The sequence below is a fragment of the Triticum aestivum genome, chromosome 5B (genome assembly GCF_018294505.1).
Source record: "Triticum aestivum cultivar Chinese Spring chromosome 5B, IWGSC CS RefSeq v2.1, whole genome shotgun sequence".
Classification (NCBI taxonomy): Eukaryota; Viridiplantae; Streptophyta; class Magnoliopsida; order Poales; family Poaceae; genus Triticum; species Triticum aestivum.
The window spans coordinates 606,669,578-606,682,420 of NC_057807.1; the positions used below are offsets into that span (position 1 = coordinate 606,669,578).

General features: G+C 46.0%; 1 protein-coding gene across 1 annotated transcript; it reads left to right on the forward strand.

Moving 5' to 3' along the window:
• The first annotated feature begins 452 nt into the window (after window positions 1-452).
• On the forward strand, window positions 453-5,942 carry LOC123113583 (DNA-binding protein HEXBP). Its single transcript, XM_044534873.1, has 3 exons — window positions 453-1,095; window positions 3,866-4,063; window positions 5,240-5,942. Exons 1-3 carry the CDS (start codon window positions 556-558, stop codon window positions 5,630-5,632), a joined length of 1,131 nt encoding a protein of 376 aa, XP_044390808.1. The 5' UTR covers window positions 453-555; the 3' UTR covers window positions 5,633-5,942.
• Window positions 5,943-12,843: the final 6,901 nt, after the last annotated feature.

Consider the following 12,843-nt stretch of genomic DNA (forward strand, 5'->3'; position numbering starts at 1 on the left):
ATTTACACTGGATATTTATAATATGTGTTAACTATAGAAAGGGTCAAAGAGATGTTTTTCCTATTTGTTGTCAACGGAATGATCATGAACAGGTGGTTATGAGGGGCTGCTATCAAACCTCGCGCTCGGAGTTCGAACCCCAGCACTCACCAATCGCTGCAGGAGTATGATAGTTTTTTTTACTGCTGTATTTGAGAGCAGATTTTTCTTTCGAGAATCAGTTTTTAAGAGCAGATAGTGAGCGATGTTTTAATTGGGCCGCGGCCCGCTCCTGGGCGCGGTAGGCGCCACTTGTCCAACGGGCGCCTACAGCGCCGACTAGGACCTCCCGGCTATCCAGCCCACACCAACTACTTCTGCTGCGGCCCACGCACGACAAGAGAAGAGGAAGAGAGCATCCCCGCGTTCGCCGCACCATTTTGCTTCGTCTTTGCCTAAAAATAAACATTTCGCTTCGTCTTCCGCGGCAGAAAAACTCGAAAACTCCCGCACGAAACCCTCCCCAAATCCTCAAACCACACCGCCCTCCTCACCCCCAACCGCCCCGCCTCGACCATGTCGCTGCTCGACGACCTCGACGACGAGGCCTTCCTCCTCGCCGCCGAGGCAGCGGAGGCCGCGGCGAACGCGTCCTCCAAGCGCCCCCGCCTCTCCACCTCCCCGTCGCCGACCCCCGCCGCCTCCGAGGGGTCCTACCTGTCCGCGCTCAAGGGCAGCCACAGCGCCGCCTGGAAGCAGCAGCAGGAAACCCTAACCCTCGCCCACAAGCGGCCCGGCGGCTCCAAGGTCCCAGGCGTCTCCCCTGGCGGCGGCGTACAGATCACCAAGGGCGCGTGCTTCAAGTGCGGGGACACCAGCCACTGGGCGAGAGAGTGCCCCCAATCCTTGCAGGCAAGTGTCGGCGGCGTAGGAGGCGGAATCGGCGGCGGTGGGGGCGGCGTAGGAGGCGGAATCGGCGGCGGTGGTGGCGGCTATGTGGATGCGGGCGGGGAGGTGGAGGAGAAGGCGTGCCCCTGCGGCGCTGGGATCTGCCTTGTGCTCACCTCCAGCACGCCCAGAAACCCCGGCCGCAAGTTCTACAGGTGTCCCACGCGGGTGAGTATCAGCCCTCATTGTTAAATCGCATCATCCTGTTACCTTGTGCATTTCGGAGAGTTGTACTTGTAATGCAATGTGCCCATGTGGTCTTGTGATTTGGATTCCCTGAGCTAGCCCAGAACTCAAAAATCGTTAATAGTGAACTTGAACCAAGTGCAATGGTCGTCTGGAGATGTAACAGTATTGTTTGTTACAAAATCAATTGCATGTATGGTTTGTTCCAAAACCAAGTTCGCTCGCATTTAGTACAGTTTATAGTTTTACCATTGATCAATTCCGATGTGCTTACCATTGTTCACCAGAAATCTTTACTTCTCCTGCTATTGAGTTCTAGCTTCACCACTGTGTAATAATGTTGCATTCATCTTGTCTCGCATTTACTAAGAAATAAAACATTGTTTAGATGTTATGATCCATATCATCCTACAAAAATTTATCCATGCTGGTTGATCAAAGATAGTAGTATTCTGGCAGTGTGGCCTACTGAGTTGCTTCTTATAGAATTTGGAGAAGTTCGTTTTGCAAACGTGGTTGTTTTTTCCCAGTTAGTAGTATGGCGCGGTGGCCAACTTGATGCCCACTGTAGTTTGGTTTAGAAGAACATCCTTTCTGTGTTTTTTGCTGAGTACCAATATGATTATTGCAAGAAGCTGTAGTACATCTGTTTCATTCAATTTCGGTGGCGTGTTAGGATCAGACCTTCAGCAGCAGTCAATTAACTTTTATGTGCTGCGTGATTAGTGTTGTCATGGCCGCTTGATGGGCTATATAAGATGTGTTCCTATTCTTAGGTGGATATATAGGCATAATTTGTTTTCAGCTTCATTTTTGTTGTTGCACCTTGTCAATTGCCTAACCTTTGACTTGCATATTTTAGGTTTTCGCTTTTAAGTTCAAAACCAAATATCATTGACAAATGCGAGGCCTCTTTCATGTGGCGTATCTCTGTAGCTTTTAAATGCTTGTCTATCATGTGGCGTATCTCTGTAGTTCAAAACCAAATATTTGAGTATTTCATTGGGCTGTCCAAATAATCCGTCTCCGAAAGCTACATATAGTCATTATTCTGATATTTTAAAATGCATCTCCTCTACCCGGGCTAGGCAAATATTACATCCATTTTGATTACCTTAGTCTTCAAGTTTGTCTGCCTCTGTTATGTGATTCTGAGTCGTGGCTTCTGAACTGTATTGCTGTATTTTGGACATGTACGGTGGTTTATCAATGTTAAATGGATTTTTTTAGCAATAGTGTTATATGTGTAACACCATTTTCACCTGATATCTGACTGAATATTCATTAGTTTACTAAATTTGATCTATATTTGTTACTGGTGCATTCAGCTTAGGTATTCTTTTCTTGCACTATCTTTCCCAAACACTTTCCCCAAAAGACCTTGGAATAGGATATGGAATAAGTGATATCTGAATGATTCCGGTCTGATTGCCCTTGTCTCTGCCTTAGGTTAACTTCCGCCATTTCTGTTGTATTGGGGCAATTCCATTGGCATTTCAGTCCCTAACTCTAGCATCCAGTTCGCTAAGGCATTTTACAGAGTATCTTAAATTCTTTCTGTTTTGCTTTTTAAAATAAGTATCAATTAGTTAACCTATTAAAGAAAAGTAAAATATGCAAGGTTTAGGCCACCAGCAGTGCTAGAAACTAAGTCTTATAAAGTACAAATGAAATCCTGATGCGTGGAACCTTTTTTTTTTGAGCTGGAACACCAATTCCATTATCAGTTTATCACTCAGGCACAACAAACGTGTTGGCCCTCAACGTAGCTTACATCAGGTGGCAGGTTCTCTAACCACAGAAACCTGGGATTGTTTCCACATGCCTCGACAGCAGCGAGGTCATGAGCTAGGTTAATACAACCTCTAGGCACACAAGAGTATGAAACCGTGGTAAAATTAAGTCTAGCAAACACATGCAAATCTATAAAGATAATACCCTCATATATCAGATCAAAATCGGTGGATTGCATCGCCTGGATGAGATTCCTGCTGTCCGCCTACAGTATGATGTTTGTCATTCCCCAGTCCACTGCAGCTTTCAAAGCTTCAGTACACGCATGCGCATCCGCCTGTAGTGCACTTGCCAGCCGAGGAATAGACCCAGCTCCGTAACCTCTAACTGTCCCCAGTCGGTCCCGAATCATGAATCCCCAGCCTCCTCTGCCATTTGCCGCACTGAAAGCGCCGTTGATTTTCAAGAGATCCCCATCCTGCGCCTGCCATTGCTCCGGTTGAACTGTCCCTGATCCAGAGTTTCTGGTTGGTTTTTCTTCTGCATATCCCTGAGCTGTCTGCTGAATCTGGTAGACCAAACCTTTCCACTGGCTGCACTGACTCTCCGGCATTTATTTTATGAACATTAGATGCACATCATACTTGAGAAATTGTTGGATAAATGCGTGAAGTGAGCCTGTTGTTTGAGTTTTCTTTGGCCAAATTTGCAGTCATGCATGTGTAATGTGTGTCTGTTGCCCTTAGTCCATAATCAACCTCCAGCATTTCTTGAGTATGTTCGTTTGCCTTCACCTTCAGAGTTATGATTGTCATGTTGCAAATGTCTAATTTAATCTCGGAATGTGCAAATCAATAAGGGCCGTTCTGTTAGCTGATGTATATGTGTATGCATGTACATTCGGCTAACCCAAATTGGAGATTTCATTCCGTAGTGAAGAAAGAAGGCTATTTCTTGTCTCCTTTTGTTTCTCTTATTTTAATGTACCTGTGGTGCTGATGTTATTTTTTACCATAAGGACAATGGAGGTTGCAACTTCTTTGAGTGGTGTGATGCTCCATCTCCAGGCGCTGCTAATGCTCGCAGCAGCACAAGCTTTCAGTCAGATGCATCAATTGTGAATATGCCTTGTTCTTGTGGTGCTGGAACATGCTTAATTCTCACGACAAAGGCGGGAGTTAATGTTGGGAGGCAGTTTTATCGGTGCCCAGCTCAGGTTCATTCATCTGGACATTTTATGCCCAACCTTAATTTCTTTCTTTCTTTGATTACATGGTTGTGTGCTTGATATTTTACTGTATCCCTATTATGCTGCGGACGTGTTACATTAATGTCATGCTTTTTATCTAATGTGACATGTACAGTAATTTTTAATATCAAGTTGTACTGAACACTTGGTGCTTGTTTTCTCCTGCTAATTAGTATTAAGCCACAAAGCATGTCATCTACTTAAGATATCATTTGTACCAATTCTTACAGTTGGAAGTTGCTGTGTTGACGTGGATAGTTACCTGGGCATTTATAACTCTTTATCTTGTGCCCGTGATTCATGACTATCATATCATCCGCATATTCCATATTTTTCCAATAGAAGATGTTGACAGTGTGATGGTCACAGTTGCAGAGTGCAGTTATGAGTTAAGATTTAGTTGTCAACAGAACAGATTCATGTTTTAATGCGGTTCATATCTTCATATCTTGTTACCTTTTTGCTCTTATGACTGAGCAACTAAGTCATTTGGTTTCAACTCAATTATTCTCAATCACAAGGAAGTGGTTTCTGTACCATCTTAAATCGGCATGATATCATTTAACCGGATATGCATGGCTGACATGCTTTATTTCGTGGTATCTGGAATACGCTTTCCAAATCTTAAATTGGCCTGATATTGTTTAACTGGGTATGGATGGCTGAAGTGTTTTTCTTTCATGGTATCTGGAACACTCTTTCCACAACCTGTCATGCAATGCAACTGGTAGCCAAATAAATATCCTTATTCTTTATTGTTTGTGTAAAAAATGGCATTGTGCTAATATGTTAAAACAATAACAGCATGTGCTTGTTGCCTATGTAGCTCTTTATTTTATTCTCATGATTCGAAATTACCCGAAATGATCTGCTGGTGAACAAAATCTGCTTAAAGAGATATTAGGGCAGTTCCTATATGCAGTAGATCTTTTTGTCGTAGTGGAGCATTTTTTTTTTTTGCTATCTGCATCTTTCTGGATAGCAACTGATGCTAGGATGCCATTACCTATGATTTAATAATCCATGATATTCCTTGTTCCCTTCACCCTTTACTTTATTTTGATGATAATTGTTGTATCACTCCTGATAACTCGGGCATTTCATGTCTTTCTCTTGGTGTTTGACCGGGGACAAATCTCTCAGGGAGGTAGCTCTTGTGGCTTTTTCAAATGGTGTGACGATCAGCAGCAGCCTAGGACAGCTGCTCCACTGCAAGGTGGTTCATCACCATATCAAGCTGGCGCTACCCCCACCAACCAAAGCATGAGCAAGAGCTCTTCGGGCTGCTTCAAATGCGGGCAAGAGAACCACTGGGCGAAGGACTGCCCGAATCAATCTTCGGATCCTTACTCTGACAAAGGCGGTAGGACATTAAGTTCAGCAACCTCATCTGATGGGTGTTTCAAGTGTGGTAAGGCTGGTCACTGGTCCCGCGATTGCCCTGTTGCAAACAGTGGTGGTGGTGGTGGTGGTGCCGTCGCCAGCAATGTCAAGTCGTCTTCTACTTTGGGCTCATGGAACAGCAGGAGATACTGATAGCAGGTGCCCCTGTGAACTCGATTGAACTGACGCGGACATGCTGTACGAAACTTGGACAAGTGACCTTTGCCACTTGTTGCTTAGGTACGCTCTCTCGCCGATGCCACTTGCAGACCTGCCACTATTTAGTTCCAGCAGACGGGATTTGCTTTTGATATCTTGTGTCTATCCTGGTTGCTGTGTGACTGTCGAACCTGTACTATCTGCTTTAGGCATTTCCACTTTTGTGAACAAGAGAAAGCCATTATGCCATGTTCATCAGCATGCCTTGCACTTGCAGTTCAATATCAACTCCATGTTCATGTTATCTCTTTTTCTCTCTAAAATGGTACTACTTGATCTTTATGTTGCTGTTTCCTTTGAATACTTTTTTTTTGAGGGTGTTCCTTTGAATACTTGCCACGAGATATTTCTGGAGTTTGAGATGGAGTTAGATAGGATGCTATTTAAAGTTAGACCCTGGACCCTGTACTCTACTACAACTAAATACAGCCCAACCTATGACAGGACTCACTCATCAAGTGAGGCAGAGAGGCCGGGACAATTGTTCTCTGTAGAGGCAACTTATTACTCACACCCACTGTGCCATACACTTAGGACCCAGCTATTAAAGAACAGGAACAAATTAAGGCTGACCCTAGAGAGCGCTATCCGCTCCAGGCCACGGAAGTTGCACATGGTTCCTGTATTCTGCAGTAGTAGTACGAGCTCGTCGACGCGAGGGTGGAATCTCCAGAGATTGGTTAGCACACAGGAGTAGTAATCGCGGCTGTCCTGTCCTTTTTGGCGTGCGTGGTCCTGGGGAGCGGTGGTGGCTGGTGCCACGCCAGTTCAACTGCAGGAATGGCTGGCGCCATTACATGTGCCGATTGTTTGCCACTCATCAAAGGCTTTGGCCGGCCATGGTACCTGACACTACAGGTCGGTTTCCCTCAGCGATCTCGCGGTCCCCTATCCCCCTTAGCCCCGGGGCGCAGATCTGAGATGCCCCTCTCCCCGCCTCCACTACGAACCCAAAGCTTTACTGGGAAAGATTTGCTGTTTATTTGTTCGCTGTCTATTCATTCGGTTTGGCCCCCTCCTTTCTCCATTTGTTCTTTGTTTGTTACGTGCACTCAGTGCGCTGCTCTGGGAGAGTGCTTTGGCACGGCCAGGTCTCGTTTTCCCAATGGAAAAAGTCCAAAATAAACCTTGAAGTTATAGACGAAAGCTAAATCAAACCGCAAACTTTGAATCCCGGAAATTGACACTCTGAACTTGCAATCCCGGTCTATTTTGGACCCTAGACCTGTTTGGCAAACTGGGAATAGTACAATCCCAGCCGGGATAACTACTACTCTCACGGATAAGAATTTGGGCCGGCCCACTACAACACAACAAGAATTCATGAAGTTTCAAAAATGTTCGCGCATGTTTAAAATTGTTCGCGAGTCAAAAAATGTTCCTGTTTTCTATTTTCGGCGAAAATTAAATTCATTTTGTGTTTTTTAAAAAATGTTTGGCATTTTAAAATTCTATTCGCATTTTAAAAAACTGTTTGTGATTTCAAAAAGAAAAACACATTTGCCAAAAATGTTCATAATACCAACAGTTTTTCGGATGCTATGATTGTTTTCAAATTTTCAAATTATGTCACATTTTTAAAATATTTTTTACAATTTCATAAACTATTTTGTAAATAATGTTTTTAAAAAATGTTTAGTTTTTTTTAAATCTTTGAACATTTCATGAAGTGCGAGAACTTCTTAAAATTTTCGAATAATTTTAAAAACCAACAACTTTGAAAAAGCCAACACCTTTTGAAACATCAACATTTTTTGAAACCTGAACGAAAATTTAAAGTGCAAACACTTTTTGAACCATAATTTTTTTCTGAAACCTGAACAAAATTTTAAAGTGCGAACACTTTTTGATACATAAACATTTTCTGAGTTTGTGACATCTAGAAAATACCACAAATTCTAAAAAAAATGTATGGGCCAATTCAAACAATGTTTATACAATGTATAATAATACTTGTGTGATGCAAAAAAAAAAGGTTTCATACATTCTAAAAAATGTAACATTTCAAGAATGTTCGCGAGTTTCAGAAAATGTGTTTGTGGCATTTTCAAAAAAAGTATGTACAATGTATCGAAAATGTTTGCGTGTTGTACAAAAATGTGTCATAACCTCAACAGAATATACGTGAGATGTATAGAAAAAAGTGTTTGCGAATTTAAACATGTTGAACCATGTAAAAGAGTGTTTGTGTAGTTTTGTAAAATGTGTATTGTCATTAAGAAAATGTAAAACATGTATTTCGAAAAATATTACCATGTATTCAAATTTTTTTGAAAACATTTAATTTCAAAATGTCCATAACGTATTTGAAAATATCAAAAATTTATCAAAAAATATTTAATGTCTGCGTTTAAAATGTACATTGGGTACTGAGAAAAATTAGGCAATTGTAAAAATGAAAAAACGAAAAAGAAAACATAAAAGAAAAATAGACTAGTGCACGCGCATGAGCGACTGCGCTACTGGGCCGGCCCAATTCAGCAAATACCGGCCGAGTCCTCCCAAGGTTTAAAATAGACCGGGATTATAGAGTTCGGTGTGCTGATTTCAGGGATTAAGAATTTGGGGTTTGATTTAGCTTTTGCCTACAATTTCAAGGTTTGTTTTGGACTTTTTCCTTTCCCAATAGTCAATGCGCTCTCTGTTGGTAGAGTTTCCTCGAGACAGATTGCGTACACAGTAGTAGTAGCATCTTTCTGAAAGAGTAATGGGGACTATGATGTCAACAAAGAAAGTTTCCCAGTCAAGCCATCTATCCTAGTTACACTATATAGTACTCCCTCCGTCGATAAAGGGAATGTATCTAGACGTATTTTAGTTCTAGATACATCTCTTTTTATCCATTTTGATGACAAGTATTTTCAGACAGAGAGAGTATTTGATTTTATCTCTCTGAATGTGGAGATGTCAATAAATATTACTGTTACTTCGTACTAGCAGACGCACGGAGCTGTTTTCCTCTGCTGCAAGTATGTCCGTACTCTTGGTAATGAACTTTGACAGAGTAGTAATAAAAGTTCTTTGCTTTTACCAGTACTAGTACTTACCAATAATCATCTGCCCGACAACTGGTCACAGTGTCAACACGTGGACTAATTAAGTAGCAACTCCTCTTTTTTCTTTCTATAATACTCCCTCCGTTTCTGAATATAAAACCTTTTAGAGACTTCAATACGGATTATATATGGATGTATGTAGACACATTTTATAATGTAGATGCACTCATTTTGGTCCGTATGTGGTATGTATTAGAATCTCTGAAAAGGCTTATAAGCATTTAGGAACGGAGGGAGCAACTCCCTGTGCATCGGTTTCATTGATCAGCAGCAGCCTCATCCACAGCCAGTGTATGTGTAAAAAGAAAAGGGCTCGGCGGTTGATTATCTAGGCCAACCAGACACTCCACCCTGCAATGCCCAAGCTGACACCTCCCTCTGGCGGATCTGAGTAGGCTACGGCTTAGAGCATCTCCAACGGCCGCGCTAAAGTGCCGCGCGCAAAAAACCTGTTAGCGCGCGCGTTGCGGCTGGTTTTGCGCGCCCGCCTGCGCTGGCTCCAGCAGCGGCGCTATAATGCAGCGTGCGCGCGCCGCTTCAGCATGGCGCAAAAATACAGCGCGCGCGCCGCACAAACCACATGTACATTTCAAAGAAGATGAGCAAAAATGATCAAACAAACAAAATAAAAATCAATAACAAATAGTTCAAAATAAATCATTACAACTCAAACAAATAGTTTATCGTTCAGTACAACAACAAATAGTTCAAAATAAATTATTACAACACAACAAATAGTTCATGAACAATACAATGTCGAGTGCAGATAGCATCATGCTCTTTGCCGTCCATGCCATGCCCACCACTCTTCAATTAGATCATTCTGAAGTTCCTTGTGCGTTGCGGGACGCCGAATGGCATAATAGGAGGCAACAAAACGGGCTACTCTTTCAGCCCTCCACGGGCGCCGGCGGTACTAGGAGGGGATGGGCGGAAGCGCGGGCGCGCGGGGATAGGCCGGGGAAGCCTGAGACGGTCGCCGGGGTGCGCGGGCGGCGGCGGCGGCGCGGCCGGTCGGGAGTGGAAGCGTGAGAGGAAGAGCGGGCGCGAGCACTCGAGTGTGCCGCGCGCTGTAGTGGGCGCCCAAAATACGCCGCGCGGGTAAGTGTTTTTGACCGCGCGTCTAACCCGTTTTAGCGCGCGCGCCGTTTTTGCGCGCCCGCTGGAGCGCCCTGACACGTTGCGCGCGCGCTAAAACGACCTATTATACGGCGCGGCGTTAGTTTAGTGCGGCTGTTGGGGTGCTCTTAGTATTTTTACCCCATGGCGCCAAGCAAGCGAAGCGTCCTGGGCGCAGCCCCGTTGCCCATGCCATGTCCGGTTGGGCTGGGCACCACCACCTTGTCGTCGTCCTCCCCGCTGCCATGCCACAGGAAAAAAGGACCACCTGGAACTAGAGCGAGAAAATGGTGGCCATGGAGCGCAACGGGACAAACCCGGTGGGCCCTGCCGCCCATAAACTCCCCCTCCTCCGCTTGCCGGGGCTTCCGCCAGTGGGTCACCTCTGCCACCGTCCCTCTCGGTCTCGGTCTCAGCCCCGCCTCTGCCTCACCAACTAGCCCAGCCGCGCAAGATGCCATCCCAGTTCTTCTGCGCGCACCAGGGCACACGGCGTCCCCGTTCCTCCGACGTGTCTCTTCCCCACTGGCCGCCTCCCGTGTTGCCTGCGCCGCTGTGCCCACCAGCGGCCAGAGGGCCTCCTCGCCCACTAGGCCATCACATACACGCTCCCGAACTCACATCACCCCGTGCGAAGCTCGTAAATATCTCGTCGCATCGCTGCTGGCTGGGCTGGGCTGGGCTGGGTAGTGGTGATGCGTGTCTGTCCCTCCATCGACGAGCTCGTAGTACTGCCGGACTGTACCCGCGTCTTGTTCTGTCTCGCTTTCTGGCTTTTCGCGCGTCGATTCGTGTTTAGTTACGCAGTGCTTGGGGCATCCACTGTGCATGCGGCCCCACCTGTGTGGCGCGCGCTCTCTCTCTCTCTCTCTCTCTCTCTTTCTCCGCGGGTAGATGGGTGATCAAATTATGCGATGTTGCTACTAGTGGTAGTGTGGCTTTTACCATATTTGTTGTTTGATGTGATGACGGGTAGTACGAGTAGTCGCCATGTTCATACGGGGGCGCCCGGTGCAGCTAGCTAGCCTTTCCGTCTCATCTTTTCGACCCGGATGAGGTAACTCGTTTGTTTCCCGGCCATGTCTCGCTCGCTTCTCCCTCACCGTCCGTGCTGATTGGGGTTAGTAGGTCACGTCGCTAGTCTTTTCCTCTCCCTCTCTCCGTCGACTTTTCTTCGCCCGGACTCCAGCTCTCCTGCCATTTCTTCTCCGAAACTACTGGGCGAACGACACTGCCCGGCCGAACCATGCACGATCGCTGATTGAACGGCTTGATACAGTACATCTTGTGTAAATGGACGTCTTGATGGGTAGCATCGTGTGTAAATCGTCCATCCTTGTCGTGTGTATAGCAGCGTTCTTTCTTCTCACTTCTCACAGTGCGCGGTGCGGCCTACCTCCTGCTGTTGATGATCCGATCATGGACAAGTACTACTCCTACTTTGAAACCGGCAGAGAGAGAGAGGGAGTATTCACAAGAACTTGTCAGTTTCTTTTTACCGTAACAATACAGTTCACGTATCCCGAGCATGGAAAGCTAGCTAGCTGTGAATGAGACACTAGCAGTTAGTTTATTACGGACAGCAAGTTCCAAGGACCAGTTGAGCCAGTGAGACGTGAGGTGAGGGTGAGATGGCCAGATGGGCCTGGTTACAATCTCTCCACGTCCACTTTCCGGAACGCCAAAAACCAAAATTCGCCCATACACAAGAAGAAATTCACATTCACTTTGATGAGTTGGAAACCTGTCCTTTCCGGACGGAAACTCGACGGGCGCGTCCCTGTTTTGGACAAAAGCGTGAGGCGGACGTGACAGCGCGACGGATCCAACCAGATCTCTGTGAGGTGAGGTGAGGGTGAGAAAAATCGTGTCGCTGCTGCACCAGCTGCCCTTGTTTTTTCCTCTGTCACGGTTCAAGGGGGTAGCAACATCAGGCCGGGTCGCCGCGGTGACACTCACTAGTTTAGTTTAATGGGAGCTGCTACATCTACTACATGTGACCATCGCTGTTTAGGGTGGGGAAAGTGGCGGTATCAATGACTTGAAACTAGACTAGACGTTGGTTCCTTCTCTAGAAGTGGAAAGTGGCACATGGCTGGACTGCATGCAGCCACTGATGATAAATTAATACTATTGCTACTATACTTTGCCGGCCATGTTCCGCAACAGAGATAAATACGTACGGTATGCTTTATCTACCAGTAACTCGTTGTTGTTTGGATCCGTCTGGTGGAGATCATCATACTAAGTTCGTTGCTCTCCGTCTGTAACTTAATATAAGACGGTTTTTGACACTATGGTACGTCTAATATTAAGAAGTTGCAGAGGGAGTGTTTGTTTAAGTTGCTCTGTCTGTAATGCGCTTTACTGAGACGTGGAAGTACGTCCTTGCTCTGCAAACCAACTACTCCTGAACTGGGTGGGCACGCGGGTTAGCGGCGGACTTGTTCGTTTAGTGCCTTAATTACCAGGAGGACTTGATGCTAACGAGCAGCACGGGATCCTTCTTTTTATGAGTTCCGTACCGAAAGATGAGTGGAGTAAACCCCAATCCCTCCTTTTGAATTCCTGCATTCCAGTTCGAGCTATGGTTGCACTAGTCGGGTGGGCAGGCCTGGGCTGTCGACAACTCCAAATATAGCACGAAACCGATAGCCCGAAGGGTGCCACACAGAGAGACGCTTTCGGATTGAACTGACGACGAACCCCCTCCTGGCTCCTGTGCCCTGTCGCGGCGGCAGCGTTGCTCCTGTAGCTGGACTACACACCTCACTCCGCCAACCAAAAAATAAAAATAAAATAATGGCGTGCTGCGTGAAACAAACGAGTGCGCACGCAGCCCCCCAATGGCGCGCCACCGTGTGGCCGTGGCCTCCCATGGCCGCCCAATCCTATTTACGCCGGGGCCCCGCCCACTGGGCGCGAGCATATATTCGCGCCACCACCGTCGCGACGGACTAGCCACCACTG

Coding starts and splice junctions, on each gene's coding strand:
- LOC123113583 (XM_044534873.1), top strand. CDS start 556: ATGTCGCTGCTCGACGACCTCGACGACGAGGCCTTCCTCCTCGCCGCC. Junction 1,096..3,865: donor TCTACAGGTGTCCCACGCGG/GTGAGTATCAGC, acceptor TTTTACCATAAG/GACAATGGAGGTTGCAACTT. Junction 4,064..5,239: donor TTTATCGGTGCCCAGCTCAG/GTTCATTCATCT, acceptor CAAATCTCTCAG/GGAGGTAGCTCTTGTGGCTT.